The sequence below is a fragment of the Xenopus tropicalis genome, chromosome 7 (assembly GCF_000004195.4).
Source record: "Xenopus tropicalis strain Nigerian chromosome 7, UCB_Xtro_10.0, whole genome shotgun sequence".
Taxonomy (NCBI): Eukaryota; Metazoa; Chordata; class Amphibia; order Anura; family Pipidae; genus Xenopus; species Xenopus tropicalis.
The window spans coordinates 40695768-40720720 of record NC_030683.2 but is presented as its reverse complement, the minus strand read 5'-3'; the positions used below and the strand labels follow the sequence as shown (position 1 = coordinate 40720720).

At 39.3% G+C, this 24953-nt stretch overlaps 1 protein-coding gene across 1 annotated transcript in view; it reads right to left on the bottom strand.

Moving 5' to 3' along the window:
* Nucleotides 1-10436: 10436 nt before the first annotated feature.
* Nucleotides 10437-24953, bottom strand: part of mcu (mitochondrial calcium uniporter) — a 63500-nt gene continuing 48983 nt past the window's right edge. Inside the window, 7 exon segments of the mRNA NM_001130227.1 lie at nucleotides 10437-11114; nucleotides 11678-11794; nucleotides 13102-13305; nucleotides 13819-13979; nucleotides 16589-16693; nucleotides 17288-17458; nucleotides 20488-20557. Of these exon segments, the coding sequence (NP_001123699.1) occupies nucleotides 11037-11114; nucleotides 11678-11794; nucleotides 13102-13305; nucleotides 13819-13979; nucleotides 16589-16693; nucleotides 17288-17458; nucleotides 20488-20557 (906 nt within the window). The 3' untranslated portion in view covers nucleotides 10437-11036.

The window sequence follows — 24953 nt, the reverse complement described above, 5'->3', positions numbered from 1 at the left end:
ACTATGTAAACGTAACTAAACCAATGGGCAGAAAGCCCAGGCTGTCATGGTTGCCTTGGATAGGTAGACTGCAGTATAACCATTATTCCAAAGCTTTATGTCTCTGTAGCTTTTGAATGTGAGTCTGTCTATATGTTGCACCATAAAACAGGGTTTTGAACCCAGACTGGAAAAGTCTGGTAGGTTCAAAACAGAATTTAAGAAAAGGAGGTAAAAGGGATGGAGTTCACCACCCATTACAACCCAATAAACTGAGGAGAGTCCACATTCCTATACTTACTGTTAATGGAAACACTTGGGAGTTCCAGGTATATGTGAATAATTGAATTTACCTAGGAAAGTAAATGGTGCTATAAAGCTAATCTAGCCAATTGTACAGAGAAGAGACTGCAATAAATTCTAATAGGCATATGGTTCTGCGTCTGATCTGAATCATTCTGCTCCGCAAGAGAACATAATTAGGATGTAACTTTTCCTTAGCTGTTAACTGTGATTTTAGCAATAAAATAGCATCTGCTGAGTTCAGTTTGTCCTAAGGCACACGTTTACTGCCACAACCTGTTCAGCAAAACAAAAAAACGTTTCTTTTGTTGTATGGGTATGGGACCTGTTATCCAGAATGCTCAGGACCTTGGGTTTTCCACATAAGGGATCTTTCTGTAATTTGGATCTCCATAACTTAAGTCTGCTAAAAATCATTTAAATATTGAATTAAACCCAATAGGCTTGTTTTACTTCCAATAAGGATTAATTATATCTTAGTTGGGATCAAGTACAATATACTGTTTTATTATTACAGAGAAAAAGGTAATCATTTTTAAAAAATTAGAATTATTTTCTTATAATGGAGTCTATGGAAGATGGCCTTTCCGTAATTCAGAACTTTCTGGATAACGGGTTTCCAGATAAGGGATCCCATACCTGTACTATGAAACTGTATATTGGCTTATATATACAGTGCAAGCTTTCGAGATTTAAAAATTTAAAAAAATCACATCTTTTCGTTAGGTATAAAACATATTACTTCAACAGGCATAACAAATTATATATTGCACCTGATGAAAATATGTTTAATTTCAAAATCTTAAAAGTCTGCACTTTTGGCATGAATCAGCTAATTTAACAGTTAATAGTTTAAGTTTGGTTGAAAAAAGTCCATAGTCCATCAAGATCAAGCCCTCTAAACAAACCCCAGTGCACATCGATACATATATACACATACTTATACTGTACATACACTTATACAGACCAATCGATACACTCACATATATAAACTATATATGATTGCTAGTGTCTCAATCCTTTCTCCTTGTAGATTGTAAGCTCTTTTGGGCTTTCTTCACCTCTTGTATCGGTTACCGATTGCTTTATATGTTACTCTGTATGTCCATGTATGAAACCCACTTATTGTACAGCGCTGCGGAATATGTTGGCGCTTCATAAATAAATGTTAATAATAATAAAATAATATCTATACTAACTGACTTAGCTGTGGATAATATGCCTGTAAAAGAAATCATCCAAGCCACTCTTAAAGGCATTAGTAGAATCTGCCCTCATCTGGCAGGGCATTTCACAACCTCACTGTCCACACCGTAAGAATCCACCTACGCTGCTTCCAGTGAAATGTAGTTTCTCTAGTCTAAAGGGGTGGCCTCTAGTGCATAGATCTATGGGGACATATACCCTCGGCTATCTGTCTATAATGCCCTCTAATGTACTTTTAAAGAGTAATCATGTCCCCTTTTCTCCAGAGACAACAACCCCAATCATGACAATCTACCTTCATAGTTTAATTCTTCCATCCCCTTTACCAGTTTAGTTGCAGTCTCTGCACTCTCTCCAGCTCATTAATATCCTTCTTAAGGACTGGAGCCCAAAACTGCACTGCATACTCAAGGTGAGGCCTTACCAGGGACCTATAAAGGGGCAAAATTATGTTTTCAACCCTTTGGGTTATGGAAGGCAGCACTTTTGCTTTAAGAGCCGCTGAATAACATTGCCTAGAGTTACACAGCTTGTTATCCATAAAAATCCCCAAATCCTTCTCCTTTAAGGGAGCCCAAACACACTACAATTTCCTGTATAATTAGCATTTATATTATTTCTAGTACCTAACCTACATAACCATGCACTTATCAACATTGAACCTCATTTGACAGATTGCTGCCCATTAGGTTCAATTTATTTCCTTTTATGAACTATGTCTAACCTAGTACAACTCTACAACCTGTTCAGCAGCACTTGTGAGATGCAGGCTCTCGTGTGAGATGTGAGAGGGACACATCAATATTTATATTTTTGCTGGAACTTCAGTTTTACATTTCATACATTTACTACACCCTCACTTAATGTACAGACTCATTTACTAAACTGGTGCAATGTGAAAAGTGAAATTTGACTGCAGAACAATCAATAACACCACTCATGGCAGGAAACCCTAAAGGTGCCCATACACTATAAGATCCGCTCGCTTGGCGATGTCGCCAAGCGAGTGGATCTTCACCCGATATCCCCACCTACAGGTGGGCGATATCAGGTACCAAGTAACTTAAAAAAAAAATAATCCATACATTTGTGGTTATGGGGCAGTCGGTTCGGGGACCGCATCAACGAGCCGATGCGGTCCCCGATCCGACTGGATTTTCTAACCTGGCCGATCGAGATCTGGCCAATTTCAGGCCAGATATCGGTCGGCCAGGCCGCTCTGCTCTCCCCATACACGGGCCGATTAGCTGCCGAATCGGTCCAAGGGACTGATATCAGCAGCTATAGTCGGCCCGTGTATGGGGACCTTAAGTCCAAGCTTACAATCATAGTCACTGGGGGGTGTCAGTAGCAAAGTTACACCTTTTATTACATGTCCTTTGAACTCCCTCCATATAATGAAACAGACTGTACAGTGAATGGAGAACAGATATATACTACTGCTTAAAGATTACGTAAATGTGACAATGGAAGGTAACGTTAAAGGCATTTCCTGAACTCATTTACTCAGTGTCAAGGACTCTTGTTGTCTTCGTAGTGTAAACAACCTGCCATCTGGACCAAGATAAAGCCCGGTCATTTATCAACACGCAGCTATTTCATTTGTTTGCAGATTTCTAGTGGAGATCATGATCCTAGGAGGGAATGATTTTTGGCATAGCATAAATGTATGTTTTCTAAAGTATAGGCGGTACTACAGTAAAATGCAAATCACTGTTGCAAAATTGGAATAAGACTATTAAACTATTGCTATTGAAACAATTACATTCAGTCCCCTTGAAAATAATGTGAATTGTAGGCAGCCTGCATTTTCCTGCATGACAGCGAAGAAAGCCAGGGCGGTCTGTTAAGCTGGCCATATACGAGCACCGATTTAATCGTACAAAACATAGATCTGATTTTCGGACCCTGTGTGGGCTTTATCCTACTATTTCACTGTAAATGTTAGTTTTAGATCTATACATTTAAAATGGACAATCGATATCCGAATGTTCGTCGGAATAAGAATAAAATGTGAAAGTGTATGGTCACCTTTAGTTAGCCTTCCCCCAATATGCACAGTTCTTATGCAAGATCTGCGCAATATCTGACTTTATATGTAGACTGAACTTGGCATGAGAAACAAATAGTCCCCATAGCTCTAGTATCATCAGCTCCGATTGGCCTTAGCACAAAATAGGCATGAAATTGGTCAATATAATGTCCTTTCGGTACTACAGCCTGATTGATTCTAGAAGCTGCCTATCCTTGTTCTGAATTTACAACTGGGGCGATCCCTTTTTGGTCTACTAAGTCAGCTGCTGACATTGCAGAATTGCTAGTTTTTAGAAAGTACCACAAAGTGAGCACTGTGGAAATGCATATTTTTTTGTCCTTGGTGGACTTATGTTGCACCACTCACGTAGGCAGCTTTATCCACCTGATGTGGAACTGTTAATATTTTCACAAATTTTGGACTAAGCTTACTAAATTTCTGGCAGATGAACTAAGCCTCCCACAGGCTTTGAAGCCTCAGTTTTTGTCCCCTGTGACAACAGCAGCTACCTGGTAATTAGTACTGCACCTTGTACTATTAACACAGTGTGAATATTTTGCCTTAATTTAGTCTGCCTTCACTGTCTGCATGTTAAAATTAATAAAAAGCAACCTAACATAATACATTAGGTTGAAAAAAAACCCCCACCAAGTTCTACCTTATGTCTTTTTATAACCTGTCTAGCTGCTACTGAAGCCTCTTTAATGTGGCAATCGGACCAGTCACTGGATCATTTTGTAATGTGAGCCGTCTTCCATAACCCCAAATTTCCTCACTTGCTAAAAAGCCATCCAACCCCTTCTTGAAACTATCTAATGCAGTGCTGTCCAACTTCTACGGTGCCGAGGGCCGGAATTTCTCTAGCATACATGGTGGAGGGCCACTAATGGAAGCCAGTTTTGACCACTCCCCTTTTTGAAACCACACCCACTTCAAACCACACCTATTTTATCACAATGGTGGTAGCACAGCAAAATCCCAAATGCTTGGTCCTTACTGTGGGGATATCAACCATCATTCATATGTGAAAGAATTATGTCATATTAAGATATACCCTTAAATTCCATATGCCTCCTCCTCCCCTGTGGATAGCAGAGCAACCCCCAGTACATAATTACACACATTAGGGACCATTTAATGGCTATTTCCAACTGCTAACAAACTCCCACAACAAACCCCTGCCAGGTTCACCTCCCACAAGCAGCACAGGGCAAGCAGAGTATGGCACACACAGGCAGCACTCTGCCTGTCCTATGCTGTCTGTGTGTGCCATGCTCTGCCTGCCCTACCCTGCCTGTGTGTGCCATACTCTGCCTTCCCTATGCTGCCTCTGTGTGTCATACTCTGCCTGCCCTACCCTGCCTGTGTGTGCCATACTCTCCCTGACCAATGCTGCCTGTGTGTGCCATACTCTACCTACCCTATGCTGGCTGTATGTGCCATACTCTGCCTACAGTACCTATCTGAGGTGTGAAGAAGTGAACAATGGGGGTGATTACAGTCTGAGCCTGAGGTGTGAACACTGCAGGGGGTGAATAATGCAGGGATTAAAAGGTGTGAAAAACACAGTGGATTACATATTTAAACAATACAGAGGGATTACAGCCTGAATCTGAGGTGAGAACCATGCAGGGGGGGCAGTTAACCTCAGTACTGATACAATTTAATGCTTACTCAAAGGTAAGCCATCAAAGCAGCCACACAGAGGGGGGTCGCGGGCCGCCAGTTGGACAGCACTGATCTAATGTATCAGCCAGTATAAATGATTCGGGGAAGGAATTCCACAACTTTACAGCTCTCGCTGTAAAAACACCCTTTTTGAATATAAAGATGGAACCTCCATTCTTGTAACCAGAATGACATCTGCTGGAAGGTCCTATTGGTAAATAAAGCATTAGAGAGGTTATTATATGATCCCCTTATATACAGTATTTATACATAGTTATCATATCACCCCTTAAGTGCCTCTTCTAAAGATCTAAGCAGTTTTCTATTCCACAGATTATTTTAAACAGTGGTACTACATTTATATAAAGATGTATACAGCTACTATTTTGGTATCAGGAAGAAATCAATATGTCCTTCCAGTGAGAAGAAGCAGGTTACCCTGCTGGACCAGCTTGCCAATGTGTTAAATAGACCTCTACTGACTTCTGTATTTCATGTGCAACCTGTACTGTAAACCTATGCAAAATATCCTGATGCCATGGTTCCTGGTAGCTGGAATGATGGTGAGTTAATGAATGAATACATCTACGTTGAGGAAGAGACATGTAACTTGGAAGACATTGTTTACCACTGACTAGTGGTAAATATGACTGAACATGACAGTGGCAGAATGAGTAGAAGATAAAGGAAATTTGTGCATAACAACATAAGATCATTAAGCCGATGTGTATAGATGGCCAGACATAAATCTTTACGCCCTGCTTGTAATATGCATCAAGGAAAAAGGAAAATACCCCTAAGCACAACGCAGTGTAATGGCATGCCCCAGAGAAAGTGAGGGCCAGTCTCAGTCTCAGTCACAGTCACAGTACTGATGCTGCTATATCTGCCTTCATATGAGCACAAGCTTCATTTTATACATTCTGGCTAAAATCTAGAATCTAGCACTTTTTTGTCCCTATGTCACACCTTTCTGATTGTCAGGAAGAATGAGAAATGTTGAAGAATAGCTACTTCACAGAATATCTGCATTCATATTTTATTCATTGTCAGAACTATGTATCCATACATCTGTCTATTTGCATGGCGTTGATAAGCTCTTACAGAATCTCTGCTGAGTTGAAGGGCAGAGCCCATAGGCTTTCTCACTATTTGTAAGGATTTTAACAGGAGATCACTACTGCAGTAAATTAAGAATGATATGGTAAACCGAAAGCTAGAGATCAAAGAAATTCATTTACGTTTGCTTAGATAAGCAGTACAGAACTAGGGAATTACATTCTTTACATTTGTTTTCTGCTTACTTGCATTTACACCTATAGAAGAAAGGAGCAGCCGCCATATATCCTGATAATAAACCATAGATCACACAAACAGCCCCATCTATTCCTGTCCGCTAGGGATTATATACAATTAGAAAAATGATACAGAGATATAGCTATAAACCCCCAGAAAATCCTGTATGGAATATTTTAAAGCGGTTGCTCACCTTTGAGTTAACTTTAGAGAGTAATATCCATGACAGTCTGCAATTGGTCTTCATTTTTTTTTTAATTTCACTTTTTGTTCTGCAACTCTCCAGTTTGAAATTTCAGCAGTTATCCAGTTATTTTCTCAAGCTCAATTAAAGGCATATAGAAAACAGTCTATGCATGCACTAAGGGCACTGGTCCAGTCTTTACAATCCTAAGGATCCAAAAACTATTTTAAGTCCAATATGAAAATAAAAGAAAAACCACCTTTTCATGGGTGCGAGTGTCAGTAAGCATTCCTGCCTAACATACAGTCTTTCCCAAGGATACTTAGCAAATGGATCAAACAGTAGTTGTGTATTTCCTATCCAATCCACATTCTTTTGAAGTTCTGGCCAACGTTCAGGGCTAATACTGGCATACTTACAAGCGGAAGAAAAGCAGCCCCACAGAAGGATGCTGACACTACCATACTTAAATGAATGAATGAATAAACCATTTAAATCGCTGCACCTTATAAGGACTGTATGGGATAATGATGTAAAAGAAGTCATTACTCAAAGAGAACTATGTGCAAGTAAGAAAGTGACATGTTAAGAAGTAGAACAAATATTTTGCTGTCAGATGAAACCAACCTATTACTTTGAACTCTGGGCAGACTACTGCAAGTGAACCTTTTTCAGTTTGTTACAAAAATAACAGGACAATGATTCTAAAAACAAGGCCAAATTATGGGACTCTCCTGCAATGGTCCAGTCAAAACTCCACTCAGACCCTCAATCTCAATTCAGCCACAAATTTTGAAAACTCCATTTGAAAATTGAAATCAGTCTTGTACTGTTTTTAATATACTGGGCTAGTGCCATTGGTTCCTTGACTTAAGTGACTTGTTGGCCTGCACAGAGCCTTGACCTCAACCCAACCCAACCCTAAGGTGTAAAACAGGAATGTCAAGTCAGTTAGGCCTAATTGTGCAAAATCAGTGCCCAACCTCAGCGTCTAAGGCTGAATGGAAGAACCAGCAATGTTGTAACATCTAGTGGAGAGGTTGTTATCACAGCAGAGAGGGGGCCAACCCCATACTAATACTCTTGGTTTCAGAATGAGATGTTGGACAGCCACTTTCAAATAGTGTAACACATCACAGTTGAAGAAATAGGGCTGTTGTTCAGTGTAGGGTTTGTTTTTCTGAGAAATGAAATAATTGGTCATGGTTATGAATTTAAGTCAGGTCTGAACTGAAATGACAAATTTGCTATGAGGCATTGTTACTATAACACTAACGGTCCATCATTAGTATGGAATGCGGAGGACATAATGCTTAATAAATTTGCTCTTCATGCAGCTTGCAAAAAAAGATGGACAGCAATTTTGTAAAATAAATATATTTCTTTCAATACAAATGCTTGAAATATAAGGCAAACAAGGCAACTGTATAAAGCATACCATAGGGTTGATTCACTAAAGGTCGATAAAACGTGTGTTATTTTGGTGCACAAAAATAAAAATGAACGAATGTGGTAGCACGAAGTTTAACGCACGCGATGTGACTTAACGCATGCGTTAATACTTTAGCGAATTGCACGTTTTTTCCGCGTCAATTTTAATGCAAAAAAGCATTCAATAAAACTTAGACCTTTAGTGAATCAACCCCCATGTGTGCAATCATCTAGTTTCCAAACTGAGCTAGTACAGGGGCTACATTTGACATTGTTACACTGGTATGCTTTTTTACATGCCATATTGTTTTGTTAGTTGCCCATTTTGTATACCGACGTGCTGCTATTCATAAATATGCCCCTAAGCCCCACACTTTCTATTCCTGGTTTTATGTTTAAAGACATGCACACAGTTTGGTGATTGGGAAGCCAGGCCAACAAAGCTCTAGGCCCCAGAGCAGCTAAATGTTTAGCAGCTTCACAGCAGCACAGAGCTTTGCTATAGATACTTATTTGTCAGCATTTGGCATGTTATAAAATAGAAGCAAAAGACAAATGTTTCAAGGAGGTTTCTATGAGTTCAGTTCTTTGGCACATGTCCCTGAGGCTTCTATAAATAATACATTATTATACAGTACACTGTAGAAGTGAATAGCTTGATTGCACTACATAGAGTCATACAGCCATAGCTATTGCAATAACACATACATACACCTCAGGCTTCCAAAAATTGTGTGTTTATTGTTGCAGAATTACATTTTTTTCTTTTATACATATTTCATAAATGATACAGGATTTTACACATCTTTAATATTTTGCTTATTGATAGGACATTCCTCCATGCTCCAAACCTCCCCGCGCATACACCCACACACCAACCCTTTTGAATACAATGACATCTTTACTACACTTCTTTGAGACCTTTTTGCAGAACAAAAAATGAACTTTCTTGCTGAAGGTGCTAGCAAAGTGCATATATTCCCAGCTCATTCAGCACAAACTGAATGCAAATGTTCAAAACAAAATCCAATTTCTTTAGTGTTTAAAGAGACCAACATTATCCAGTCATAAAGGGTTATTTCAATTGTTAGAAACAGGGCATCACATTGAGAGACTAACATTGCTGAGCTAATAAGACTTTCCCTTTAACTTTTTTTTGGCAGAAAATTGGTGTCTCCGCAGTTTGGGGGACACTTGATGAACATGATTGTCTGAACTGATCACTTCAAAACAGATGGTGCAAGCACCAGAGTAATAATCATCTGAGTACAAGCTGTAAACAGCACAGGGATTAAATGCAGTGAGATGCACCAAAGCCTAGTTGCCATAATCTCATAATTGCTTTTAGGTGTTCACCATATAACTATGTGAATATGTATGAAAGACAATGAAAGATGGGTATAAAAAAAAAAAAAAAAAAGAAAAATATAGAAAACATTCATTCCATCAGCAAGTAGAGCTGCATTTTCAGCAGTTATCGGACTGCAGCGTTGTGTCACCTATGGCCTAGTAAGGCCAGCATGGAGTCCTCAGTAAGGTGACTGGATCTCCTCTCTCCATTTCAATTTTTGCAAGGCACCAGTCATCTGGCTTCACTTCTTTAGTTCTGCAATTCTATTCCTGAAGTAGGAGCCTTTCACAGTGGGGAGTGCTTAGAAAAAGTGTCTCTGTAAAGTTAACATGTAGCCCCAACCTCCCTCTGTACCCATCATGCCAACCCTCCCCAAAATGTCCAGCCACAGTTTAGCTGGAACGAGAGACTGCACCATTTCGATATAGAAAGTCTGTGGAAGAGCAGCGTATTCCAAAGGAACAATACAAAAATAAAGAAAATGTATTCCCCTAAAATCTTTGGAACAAAGATAGAGGTTAGAGCTCAAGGTCTTGCCACACTAAACTTCATCTGTGATATGTAGTCAGGAGAGTACATGGACAAAGCTAGAAGTCTGGAAAACCCAAGAGAGATATTTCTGAAGGAAATAGCTCATTAGGGACCAGTGGAAAGAGCTAGACCATAAAAACAATTACTGGTTATCGCTTTAGAATTGGTGATGCTCCTTTATACATTCATGCAAGTTTGAATCGCTACCCAACTGGTCCACCTACTAAGTGCACAGGACAGTGGAACAGCTTCCTCCCAAAAGAACATACATAAACCTATCATGCATTCAGCCACTGGGGTAATCAGCCAGGGCAATGGGAGGGACTGAGGAACACTCAGAATGTGATCACTAGAAAATCACATGCGTTTCCCTAAAATGCATAGCAGATAGTTTTCACTGTGTTTGGGACTTAAAATTGGACGGTGTTGCATGGAAAAGGCATGTGCATGAACCTGGAGATTAAAGAACAGAAAGGCATAACAGTGCCTCAATGCCACTGCAACAAATCCCTCTAAAAAGCAGAGGTTATTGTATTTTTGAGGTTACTTCTGGTCCAGCATTTTCCCAATGCCATTCATTGTGCACTACTTTGTTGTTTCTGCTGTGCCCCCACTGGCTTGGCAGACCTAAAATTCAGATGTGTTTACAGGCACTCTGCCACGGACTTAACCTTACCAAATAAAAACATGAACTCAAAAGTAAAACGGAAAAGAAAAATTAAATAAAACATTGTAATTTGTTCAAACCCCTCAACCATATATATACTAATGCATTTTCATCCACAGACAAATAAAAAGATAGCTACAGTTTGAGTAAGACAATATGCCACAGCCCTTTCGGAGAGGCATTGTCAAGGCCTCTTATGCTCATTAATTTTCCTTTTTACCTTCTTCTCCATTTGTATAACATTTACTATAAAGTAAAAAAAAAAAAAAAAGAAAAAAGTAAATGCTCATCCCAATACCATGTCCCAGCTACCACCTGTAATGCTTTTAATTCAAAGGCAATTGATATCCACAGGTTTGGCTGGGGATTAGAGATATGATGAAGATCAATCTTTAGCATCAATTTGTTGGATGGGGAGTTGCATTTGCAAAGGGTCACGCAGTCTCTTAAGGTCCACCTCGGCCTGTAAGAAATGGGAAAATACAGTTACATTTGGTCAAAAATTATACTAAACCAGCACTTAAAATCATTGTAATTTGTTCCTTCAAAAGTATAAATAAATACCATTTCATTTTATGTGCTGAAATCCAGCTGCAAAACCGTTTTTTTCTTTCTGCATCTTATGAAATCCTGGCAGCAGAGGAAGGGCTAAAACACTGATGTTACATTGATGAACTACATAACCCACAATGCATTGCACTGTGGGATTTGGAGGATGCAGGATACTGTTACATTTTATTTTAGTCTCAAAGTAGTCAGGGGACTAGGCTTAGGTAACTGTGAAAAGGCTGTGTATTTTTTAATTAAGTTGTTTGAAATTATGTTTACTTTATAAAAAGCTTAAGTTGTGTTTGGGAGGAGTTCCCATTTAAGGGAATACATTTAAAAGAAAAAAATGGTCCTCAACACTGTGAGCCTAACTATGCTGGCCTTGAAAGGCTTGCTAATAAGGGCCCCACACCCATTTTAAAATGGTTGTATGTCCTTCCTGACAAGAGCCGGGCTTGGGTACCGGTAATCCCATACCTGAGTAATTGCATTCTTGAGTCGATTATATTCTTCTAAATCAAAACTTGTCTTTTTGGCTCCTTTATGGAAAAAGTGTAAGTACTGTCTGTCTCTGGCATCTGGATAGATATATTCCTGCAAAGAGAAAGGAAGTCTCTTGCTTTGAGAAAAAAAAGTCAGGCCAAACATTTTAAAGCAGATGATTACAAAGAACAACACAACCCCCGGGCCAGAGAGTGATATTAATACAATATCAGAAAGGATTACAGGCAGACAGTTCTGCTAAATCAGATTTTTTGCAGCATCTTTGCACTGAAGAATTTAAAGAGAAACTTACAAATAAAAAGGGACAGATTATTGGAAGCGTTGTATTCAGTGTTATTCTTCTTGAACACTTTTATGGTCACATGATAGTACCACAGGAAGAGACTATGATCTGCAAGGAGCTGTGCTGAACTGACCGTTGGTGTCTATTAAAAGTTCTCCAGTGTCAGAAAATAAAACCAGATTCAAACATTATATACTCCTTCTCTGTCACTCCAACAAAATTGAATGGAAGACTGTCACAAATGCGCTCAAATTAGTGGAATGCACCAATCCATACGAAAATGGTCTACCCATTCCCTAACTATCACACAGTCAAAACGTATATAGATACAAAGATAAGCTAACTAAGAATAAAGGGCCAGTATACCCCTTGTTCAACATGAGAGCAATGAACATACTTTTTGCCTGTTGTTTTAATCACAGACACACAAAAAAATCTACGGTTTTTATTTCTTGAGCTAACAGAGCTAACAGGGACACTGAAGTTACTCCCATGTTTGGTTCTTACGAGGTAGACAAAACAAAGGGTGAGGGGTGGGGTTGTATAAAAGAAATCTATTAACAAAGACCAAACATGGAGTAGTTTCAGTTTCTCTGGCTTAAGAAATAACAAAAATCACAGATTTTTAGTAATTAAAACAATAGGCAAAAAAGGAAAATATAAAATGGAGGAAAATAAATAAAGGAAATAGGATAAAGGAAAATAAAAGGCAACCCTACTTTTAGATAAGCTACATTTATACTTTTCAGAGATGGTCAGATACAAAAAAAAACAACATCCAATCATGGAGGAAGATTTTAGCTGCTGATTCAGCTCCTTCAGTTTGAGTCAGCAGCTTGACTGCCTATGCATAAGGTGCTGCGACAAAAAAAAAAAAATCTTGTCAGAGCGATAACCACATTGGCTTGTTGATGCGGTCCTCACCCTGATGGCCTGTATTAGAGTCTGATATTACGGAGAGATCACCTTGTTTGGCAACATCACCAAACAAGTGAATTCTTTTAATGTATGGCCAGCTTAAATATAGAAAAAACTCACGTGACCAATTAGTGCAATTGGTGCACTAAGTATAACTTTCCTAATTAAGCCACTATTTTCTCTGCCTTGGTCTTACCTGGCGTGTTAGTACAAAGTAGGCATACATTGCCATGGCGCTCCCATAGGTAATAAAGTATGTGACAGGCTCCATAATATCCCAGGAGTATTCCCACCATGTCAGGCGGGCGAGAATACCAAACTGTGTAGCCATATATGCCAGTCCACCCCACAGAACCCACGTGGTTCGCTTTTCTGCTCGTCGGCCTATCTCCTGACGCAGCTGGAGAAAAAAAAAAAACCCAGATAATAATTACTTGCACTGTCCACAGAGCAACAACATATCCATACTTTGAGTTACCGAGTTGCACAAACTGCAATGCATTGCTAGGATTCATTCAGTATGACAATTAAGGATGATACATATGTGTATCAAAAATAGAAGGTTCCTGTTATTTTTCTATGGTTCTTGAATGTATACCCTTTCAGCACAAAACATCTACAACAGTGATCCCAAACCAGTAGGTGCCCATTTTTAAATTTCAGGCTTGGAGGTAAGTTTTGAAAGCACAAAGACACAGTTTTACTCCAAGCAGGACCTCCTGTAGGCTAACAGTCCACATGGGGCTACCAAATAGCATTCCCAAAGAACTCTTTTAATGCTTGTGTGGCTCACCAACACTTTTTTACATCTGAGAGTGGCTCACAAGTTAAAAAGGTCTGGGACCCCTGATCTAGAATAACTACACAGTGCAAGCAATAATGGTTGGGAAGAACATGTATATTTAGTACATACTTTCTCTAGAGGTTCTAGCTGCCCCCGGAGATCCTCTAACCGCCCATTTAGCTCCCGTTCTTTGTTGAGCTGATGTTCTTCAATGCGCAACGTGCTGTACAGGTGCTGAACTAGTGTTTTCAAGTCGTTCATTGTTGTTGCATCTTCATGGCTTAAGAGTTCTAAGCATAATGAACACAATGTTAAGGATGATCCTCCTATATGTCTACAACCAGATGAATGTTTGGATCTTAATCCCTGGCGGGAGAATTATCTTCCATCGGCACCTTAAAACCTACATACAGTGGTGTGAAAAACTATTTGCCCCCTTCCTGATTTCTTATTCTTTTGCATGTTTGTCACACTTAAATGTTTCTGCTCATCAAAAACCGTTAACTATTAGTCAAAGATAACATAATTGAACACAAAATGCAGTTTTTAAATGAAGGTTTACGTTATTAAGGGAGAAAAAAAACTCCAAATCTACATGGCCCTGTGTGAAAAAGTGATTGCCCCCCTTGTTAAAAAATAACTTAACTGTGGTTTATCAATGTCAATTTTCAATTTCAATATCAATTTCTGTAGTCACCCCCAGGCCTGATTACTGCCACACCTGTTTCAATCAAGAAATCACTTAAATAGGAGCTACCTGACACAGAGAAGTAGACCAAAAGCACCTCAAAAGCTAGACATCATGCCAAGATCCAAAGAAATTGAGGAACAAATGAGAACAAAAGTAATTGAGATCTATCAGTCTGGTAAAGGTTATAAAGCCATTTCTAAAGCTTTGGGACTCCAGCGAACCACAGTGAGAGCCATTATCCACAAATGGCAAAAACATGGAACAGTGGTGAACCTTCCCAGGAGTGGCTGGCCGACCAAAATTACCCCAAGAGCGCAGAGACAACTCATCTGAGAGGCCCCAAAAGACCCCAGGACAACATCTAAAGAACTGCAGGCCTCACTTGCCTCAATTAAGGTCAGTGTTCACGACGCACCATAAGAAAGACTGGGCAAAAACGGCCTGCATGGCAGATTTCCAAGGCGCAAACCACTTTTAAGCAAAAAGAACATTATGGCTCGTCTCAATTTTGCTAAAAAACATCTCAATGATTGCCAAGATCAATATCTTGTGGACCGACAAGACAAAAGTTGAACTTTTTGGAAGGTGCGTGTCCCGTTACATCTGGCGTAAAAGTAAAAGACTCGTTGCAAGTTATCTCAAATGCTTGATTGCAGTTATTGCTGCTAAGGGTGGCCCAACCAGTTATTAGGTTCAGGGGGCAATTACTTTTTCACACAGGGCCATGTAGGTTTGGATTTTTTTTCTCCCTAAATAATAAAAACCCTCATTTAAAAACTGCATTTTGTGTTTACTTGTGTTATCTTTGACTAATAGTTAAATGTGTTTGATGATCAGAAACATTTTGTGTGACAAACATGCAAAAGAATAAGAAATCAGGAAGGGGGCAAATAGTTTTTCACACCACTGTATGCACTTTTACATAGGCAAGTCCTTATAGCTGTCCTGCAGAACTCCTGCTTTCCGGCACACCCAAGTTTACAATTACAGGGATCACTGCTTAAATTACCTCCCAGAGATTTTTTTTTTTTTTTTTAAGGAAAAATCCTTTATTCCAGAACTTTATATCATACCATGTGTTACTCAGTTCTTCGACATTTTCCTTTTAAGCTGGCCATACACGTGGCGATCTCACGATGTTTCGTACGACCGTCGGTCGCACGAAACATCGTCAGATCCGCCACACACCATTCAGGGCTGAATCGGCAGGTAAGGAGGTAGAAACAATAGGATTTCTACCTCCTTCTGCCGATTCAGCTCTGAAGGGAGAATTTTGGTCAGGCGCCTTCTATGGCGCCCGATCAAAATTTTCTAACCTGGCCGATCGGCGAGTCGACCGATATCAGCAGCTTCCTGCGATATCGGTCGGCTCGCTGACATGCCATACACGCACCGATTATCGTACGAAACGAGGTTTCGTACGATAATATCGGTGCGTGTATGGCCACCTTTAGCATCAAGGCATGTTTCAGAATCAGTTACTTTGGAAATAATAATTAAGGTGTTTATTCATTATTTACAATGCTGTCTGTAATAATCCATCTGTGCACTTAAACAAATGGATCCTGCTTATAAGATAATTTTATTTTTAAGTTCTAGAGCATTTGAAAAAGACAATTAACACAAACGTTCCTAAATAAATGAAACAACCACATGCAAGGCATATATATTATTAAACAGACCGGATTAATAAAGCAAACAAGGAAACGTGATCTGTCAAACCAATACATAGTAGAAGTGATGTACAGCATTTAATATTCCTCCTCTGTAGTTTGGTTTTAGATTGCTATATATTGGTAAATCTGTGAGGCTATCCTCATTTATGAGGCTCGATAGCAGTTCTGTGTAATCCTCCATACACATGGCACAGAAGACAAAATCTACTCTAAGGCCCTGGATTTATACTAGAATAGGCAAATATGTATTCTTTGTATTTTTAAAATAAAACTATGAATTTCAACTGTTCTGGTTTTCCTGTGGATGCAATGCAAACTTTGCTATAAATAGAAATATTGCTTGTACACAAGTGTAAGCCTAGCTGTAATATCAGTAAAGCTGTTCCAGCGGGGAGGCTAATAATTAGCATGGGGCTTGGCCTTGTCTCAGAAATACACATGCATGCACTAGAAGGGGATCTGTGGAAAGTAGAGCACAATTTGGGAATTAATCCAGGATTCAAATTTTTTGCAAGCTGTAAAAAGCATTTACCTCTTTTTGGTGGCTGCACATAATAAGTTTTATCATTAATGGACAATTTGAAATCATCTAAAAGGAGAATTTCAATCCCTGTGGAAGAGGCCACACGTGTTCCATCTGCAAGATAATTATAGAAAAACTGTCAAACACAGACAAGAGAGCAGTATACACACAGATTATATACAGGCTGCGCACTAACTGTACCTGCTCTATCGAACTGTAAGGCTAATGCCACACAGGGCTGAACCTTGGCCTCCACCTGGAGTGGATTTTTGACAAGTAAGTCAACTTCCTCTTATTTATCTTTCAGTTTTTGTCATTTAAACCACTGCCTGGTTCCTATGCTAAACTGGACCTTTGCAACCAGATTGTCTCAAAATAGAAATATCTGAATCATATTAAAAATTAACTTAAAGATTAAATTAACTAAAATTAACTAAAAGATTAACTACCCTATGAGCCCCAGATTAAACAATCCCAGAACTGACAGGGTGCTACATTTGTCTCCGGTTGCAGCTGCAGTGGGGTTGCAAATCTTGCCATGTGAGTATAGTACCTGAGCCTCACATTGAAGCTACAGCAGGTATCTGCTAATTTGTGTGTAGGACAAGTAACCTTAAGGAGCAGATAGGGTACGGCACACATAGCGCTTTTGTTAGCAACAAAAAAACAGTATAGTATCATTTCAATTAAATGAAAAGTCTGTGGTACCTGTAGAGTAGATTGCAACCCTGTCTATGCCTCGGTCCTCTTGCTGTAGCTGTTGCAAGAACACTCCAACAGAATCTGAGATGGGCTTGAGGGTGAATCGACATCTCTCGTGTCGTGAGGGAAGACTAACAGAGATCACAGGTAACCCATTTTGATACACCACAGTCACATCTAGTAGAAAAAATATCCACCACAAAGATGTCAGGAAAAGATTTAAAAAAAACAAAAAAAACACAACAAACAAACAAAAAAAAAAAAAAAAAGGAGTAATAAAAGTGTAAAAATCAGGGAAACTGTATTTAAAAGCATAATTTATAAAAACAGCATTCTGAAGGTTACTGGTAATATCTTATTTGCGTGAAAACAGCTGCATTTAAGGACAAAGCTCAGAATAGTGTGTAGTACTTCCCCTAGAAATAAAAGGCGGAAGAGGAAAAACCACACAGGTGGTCCTGATCAAGACTTCAAATTACTGCACCATTAACCCGATTAGTATCAGGTAGATCAAATAGTCCATTAAACTGAAATGATAAAACTTAGGCTGATGCCACACCAGGCGTAGGGCTGATTTTTTCGGCAAGCGGAAAAACGCTTGCTGAAAATTCAGCCCTACGCCTGCTACTTGTGCCTGCACCCGAATGAATGGGATACGCTCGGGTGAAGGCACAAGTAGCCGATATACGCAAGAAAACGCGAGACTTTGCATTCTCTCGCGTTTTCGTGCGTATATCGGCTACATGTGCCTGCACCCGAGCGTATTCCATTCATTCGGGTGCAGGCACAAGTAGCAGGCGTAGGGCTGAATTTTCGGCAAGCGTTTTTCCGCTTGCCGAAAAAATCAGCCCTACGCCTGGTGTGGCATCAGCCTTAACCTTTATTGCTAATCATTAAAAAAGGAAAAAAATAGAAAGATGTGTGTCATTGCTCAAATCCCCATTAAAATTCGCAAAGGTGATTATCAGGTGTAAAATCTGCTATGAGATGTGGTAGGGCAGCTATTATCTAGCCTTTCAGGTGCACAGGATTATACAGTATCAAAAAAAAATGATACAATGAATATCAAGGCTCTCAGCACTTTTAAGCGTTCCTGTAGAGACAGCCAAAAAGAAAAAAACAAACAAACCCCTTTTAATTTGCAACAAATGTTGCCAGTTCAAACTCGTAGAGAAAAAGGTATAAAAATGATACAATGAATACCAAGGCTCTCAGCACTTAAGCGTTCCTGTGGAGACAGCCCCCTGTAGGGATATCAGGCCAGCATTCTAACATGAATTAATGGTAATGAAAATGCACTGATTTTCTTTTACTTGTGACTCCTGCATAGGGTTGTCCCAGCTATAGGGCCCATTTACATGGAATAAGTTGGGCATCACAAAGATATTGTTGGTAAGATGTACTGATAAAGCTGGGAAAGACAAGATAACCTTCTTGGGACACCTCAAGCTTTTAAATTAAAGGGGAACTGTCCTGAAAATGAAAAAGTTGTAGCATAGTGTTACTAATAACTATAAACAGAAGCCGATGCAAATAAACCCATTCAGATTTTGTGTTGAAGCCCTTAACTCAGCCTTGCAGCTTCACCCATCTCCCTGTGCAGCCAAGTTACTAAAGCTGTAAAGTCTGTCTGTGATATGTCAGAGTCTAATAACCTACTCATCAGCGCCACCTACAGTGCTTGTCAGGATGCAAATGTAGAATTTGCATCAAAAAACACATACTGAGCCAGGGGCTTATCATTGTTAAGTACTTATAAATACTAAAGCAATGCTGGCTAGGGTTTCCACATAGTTAAGACTGTAACACAGGTGGGGAGGGGGTCAGGCTGTTCCCTGCTCAGATATATATGCAGTAGGAAAAGGCAGCACATGGCTGTTAACTATAGTAACAGGTATGTGGGCTGTTCCTGCGCCGATGTATGCAGTAGGTAAAATTGGCCAATATGTTTTACTAAAGTTGTTAGAATGTGCTTTTGAATGCAAATTCTACATCTGCAAGTAAAGGGTGCTGTCCTGGTTTTATGAAGGTGAATTTACTTAGCTTGTACTCTAGGTGGCGCAGAAGAGTGGGTTGCCAGACTGACATATGGTTAATGACAAACAGCTTTAGGATCTTTGCTGCACAGGGAGTGGGGGAGGATGGGTGAAGCTGCAAGTTTGAGTTAAGGGCTTTCACACAAAACCTGAATGGGTTTCTTTCAATCGGCTACTTTTTATGGATATTACTAACACTATACTACAATATAAAGAATTTTCAATTTCGCCCAAATTCCCCTTTAACTGTGAAAACTCAAATGAAGCCCATGCAGTAGGGCCTATCCCATCACCCTCCTAGGTATATAAAGCAGTAGTTTAGCTCCACTTAGGGCATGTATGAGGGGTTTACAGAGGGTACGCTAAAGAAAAACATGTGTTTTTCTCTGCATATCCATGGCAATGTCACTGTGTGCAGAGAGCCATTTAAAAAAAAAAATGCCACTCAGCATGATTTATTGTTTTTGCTGGAGTCATTACAGACTGGTTATTTGCTTCTAGCTGCAGGGACCACGCCTAAATCCTTGGTTACAGTGATGGCTTGTATAGGCCATTGGGTAACTATGTAATTTCTGGGGAAGGGTTACCACAACAACAGGCCCAACCGGCAATCTGGAACTGTGGCATAAGATGGCATAGACCAGTGCTTAAATTGATGCGTGTTTGGGCCTTTGTTTACTTAAAGTGCCAGTCCTGACATGCTTCATAGCAAAAGTGGCAAATCATGTGGTCAGCTCAAGCAAATTATTTGTACAATAAAAGTAGAGTAGGTTCCACTGTATTGGAGGGTGTCATGCAGAGTCCTGTTGAGGTGTGATATGCAAATCAAATAACCTGTTTGGAGATGGGTGTGGGTACATATTCTATCTTCAGATTTTGCCCCTTTATACAAACTGTTGGCAGAAGCAGCTCTGTGGATTTGAGGAAAGATTAAAGCCTCCATTTGACTAATCAGTCAATTTATATATGGGATGCTATTGGATGTATCTAATATTAGAGCCTGTTAATAGTATCAATTCTTTAACAAATAATGGCACCTGCAGTAAATATAACACACAGTTACTCAATATAACTGGACATTTCTGGCTAGGAAATAAAATAATAAACAATTGTTCAATGTACTGGGCTTATTCTGATTTACACAGTGTGATAAATAGTGCAACTACTCACCATCAGAGGGCGATACTGTACTGCAAAACACTACTCTTTGGCTCAGCCATGCAGGATGTCTCTGGTGCACCTGGAAAGGAAAAAGGATGGATCATTAATCACCTGGGAAGGTAGAACCTGCTTGTGAGCATCGGGAGACATATATTTCTGTTCCTCCAGGAAACATCCAGTACACGTTAAACAGTATCTAAGCAATAGCTCCTTGAGTGTTCTAATATGTAATAGGAACAGACACAAACATATAACCTTGAGGCACACAGTTACGCAATGATTTTTACAGCATCATGGATATAATATATTGTTTCAGTAGTCAGAGCCATCATATTATGAATAATGAGACCCCATGGGGTATCAGTTAGACAAACAATGTTTCCTCATTGCATGACCCCCCCCCATTCCTTTCTAATAATATGGCAATGCCTTGTAATTGTTAACTGATCCGCTACAATTCCATTTTAATGTAAAAATCAATAGTATACTTTTACTTTCTATGTTTCAATTTCCTTGTTCCAAATTATGGGGAAGCCCTTCTGCAGAATTTCCCTGGAGCCAAGCATTGCAGTAAATAATTTTTATGCCCGTAAAGAGAATCACATTTTTCACCCCTTTTTGCCCTCTGTACCCCATAGCAGATGCATGCAATCAATTAAATATTAGCCACTCTGCTAGCCCTTTGCATTTTAATAGAAGAGTCCATCCAAATCTTGCACTAATTGCCCCTGGGGGAAATCTAGCACAATAAATAAGTATTGACCTCAGATCTGACTCTGGCCCTCAGTAGGGGCCCCCATACTCTGGGAAGCTCTAGTAGGTTTCTGATGCACAAAATGGATTTGCTTTTATTCCTGGGAGCTTCCCCAGATTTTCACTGCTCACGTCCTTAAATAGTTATTCACTAGGTTGATTTTTATTTAAATCCACATACATGTGCGATTTTCCATTTAGTGATGTAATTGCTTTACAGTAGAGGCTGCCACAGGGCACTGACAATCATTGAATCCCCTGCATGAAACCATGTTCTTCAAGTCTGCTGGGATCCTGTTCTACTTCCTGTGCTGCTGTATACGCCCACTCATGCACAGTGCACAATGTGTACATTATGTGTATAATGAATGGCATGTCACATTCCATATACACAGGAAAGCTCAGTGACTGCTAGAATTACATATATACTTGAATTTTTATTCTGAACTACAGTAATTACATGCATGCACTATTTACACCCATTTAAGTAAAAAAAAAAAAAATAAAAATGTCACATTTTCTTCATCTAAATCCTCTACTGTAGTCACAGACACACTAACAATATGGTTAACTAGCAATTCAGCGCTGCGGAATATGTTATTGCTTTATAAATAAATGTTAATAATAATAATAAATAATATTTGCAAGGTAATGCCAACTGAAGTAAAAATGTAAACACAAATATAAACCAGTTGTCTTTACCCCAGAGGTTACTCTTTAGCCCCCTTAGGGACACCTGTAACATATAGCTCTGGTACAACCAGTCGCCCGTTTCCCTGAGGCTTATATAGCCGCGCATGCCTGGCTCATAGGAAAAGCCTTTTAAGGGTGATACAGCATCGCTCCTAGTAGTGCTTAGTAACAGACGAATCCACTCGCTTTCATGGAAATATTTAAACCTTCAAACTGCTGCGGCGGCAGTGGCTGCCATTCAGGAATTGTTAAAGGGGAAACATACCCTATTATATATAATTGGACATATACAGTCAGTGCAAGTTTATTTATTAGAATTTCCCAGAATGGAAACACTGACTTGTACACAGCTAATGTTTTCTTGGCATAATAACATAATTATAGGATAAAATCCTATTGCAGGGATAGGATTCTCAGTAAAAATAGATAGCAATGCAGAGGGAGTAAAGCATTTCAATAAATATGCAGTTATTAACTGTTACAGTTTTCCTTTCTTTCCCTTAATTAGTTCTAAAAATAAAATCTAACACCTGTTTCATATTTGCATTTATGAAATATTCTGCTTAACACACTAGAAAGCTTAAAATGCTTGCTTTACAAAAGACATTGTATAGGTTTTGCCCAAGTAGAGCCCAGATTTGCCCCCACAGACTCCAGATCCATAACCCACAGTATCGAAAAGGTGTTTAGCCACACTTACTCAACTGCAATAAGATGAAAGCAACATTTTGATTGGTTGCTATGGGTTACCCAAGGCAGAACTTAACACAATTATTAACTATATGCCATACAAGAAGGGCACAAGCCTAGCAATCGTAGCTTTGGCTAACAGCTCTGATATTGTCCTTCTGATTTTTTATCAATATGCTATTACACAAGGATGCAATATAAATATATTTTCTATTAAACAGACATTTGAAGGGCTATGAAGATCTAGGCAAGGTATGAATACAGGGCACCAATGCTGCCTGACAAAATCCATCTATTCATAAATTGAACCAAGGACTCCAGTGATGCTAGGCAATGATGCTAACCACATAGCCATCACGCTGCCCAAATGTGTTGTTTAGAGGAGTTGAACTGCAGCTCTGTGGAGATTCCTGGACTTGAAACAAATGGTGCCCCCGGTGCAGTAGTGCAATTAGGTGGGAAAGAAAGGCCACAGAAAGCTTGCAGGGTTTCACAATCCATAACTGGACTGTACGATGTGCCTTTAAAGCTGGACTTTCCCAATAAGCTTAATGTGTGGGATATGTTATTCTTCATTGGCTTTCATACCCGCACTACAAGGCTTCTACTTGAATGAAATCAGATTTTGCTCAATCTATATTTATGACCTTGAGGGGAGCGTTACGCTGATGCAAGTCAGATTCTGTTGTAGCTTTCCCATACATCACTTTGCATTCATTTCACAGATGTCACATTCTCTTAGACTTCTGTCAGGAAGCACATTCCCGGCAAATCTAAGGACTCAACACTTCATGGGTATTGAGCTGTTTATTGTAGAACATCCACACCAGCATGTTTCCCTTTTCATACATTCACTACTTACTGAAAATAAAGAAGCAAAGGCATGAGATCGTTTGTCATACCAGTGTGTCCTATCTGATTTTTCATTTGGTACAGGTACAGGATCTGTTATCATGAAACCAGTTTTCCAGAAAGCTCTGAATTACAGGAAAGCTGTCTCCCAGATTCCATTTTAAGCAAATAATCCTAATTTTTACAAATTACTTCCTTTCTTTCTGTAACAATACAACCATGTACTTGTTCATAACTAAGATGTAATCCTTACTGGAGAGAAAACATTCCTACTGAGTTTTTTTTAATGTTTTAATGATTTCTTAGTAGCCTTAAAGTATGGTGGTGCAAATTACGGAAAGAACCCTTATCTAGAAAACCCCAGGTCTGGAGCATTTTGATTAACAGGTCCTATACTTATACATCAAACCAAAGCAGATGGGATTCTCTGGCTCTCCAGCCCCATCTAAACAAGATTATTTTAGTCCTAGAGAAGTGTGACTACTAAGAGTCTGATGCTACAAATTTTGGAGATGTGGTTATATCTGGCCAAATTGTATGTGAAATGAACAAAATAATATATATAATTCTAAGCCGAAACGTTAAATTAAACACCATTTTTTTGCTTTATACAAGTCCTGTGAGTGCGATTTGTTTGTGCTTACTAATTATGTTATTTTAACCATGCACCCAGGCAGTACCTGGAGTTTTCTGTGTGCACCATTCCTGGACTTTTACATATATAAACAATATTGGTCTCAGAATCAGGCCAGTATAATGAACAGGATGTAGATGAGAAAGCAGAAGTATGCCCAGTAGAGTTTTAAAGATAAGGTTAAGCATGTGGCTACACCCCACTGAACTTGGCATTTATCACTTGTAAGCAGACTTCCCCAACAAACACATTTGTGGTTGAAAAAACAAAAGAAAAAAAAACCTAGAACATATAACATAACAAGCAAGAACTTGGATGCAGCTCCTGTGGGCCAACACTTTTTTTTTTAAATGCACTGTTATAAAACAATGCTATTTATTTATTAATAACTGTTAGCATTGCACCCTTTTCCATTAATTGGTACAATCCCTGTGGGCCCTATAGGCTTGTGAGAGGAGAGGGAAAGGTCAGACTGACCTATTACCCCTGCATATATGATACCTCAGTTTACTACAGCAGGCACAATCCCTGCCTCTTACCATTATATGACACTTAGGGGCACATTTACTAATCCATGAACGTCCGAAAAGCGTCCGAATGCGTTTCTTTCGTAATGATCGGTATTTTGCGATTTTTTCGTAAATTGTTGAGACTTTTTCGTAGCCATTACAACTTGCTCGTAAATTGTCGCAACTTTTTCGTAGCCATTACGACTTGCGTGAATTGTCGCGACTTTTTCGTAGCCGTCGCGTAGAGTATGAAAGTTTCGGATTCATTCAAGCTTCAGTATCGTGACTTTCCTTGGGCAGAGTGCCATTGAGTCCAATGGGAGGCTTCCAAAATCATGCAAAGT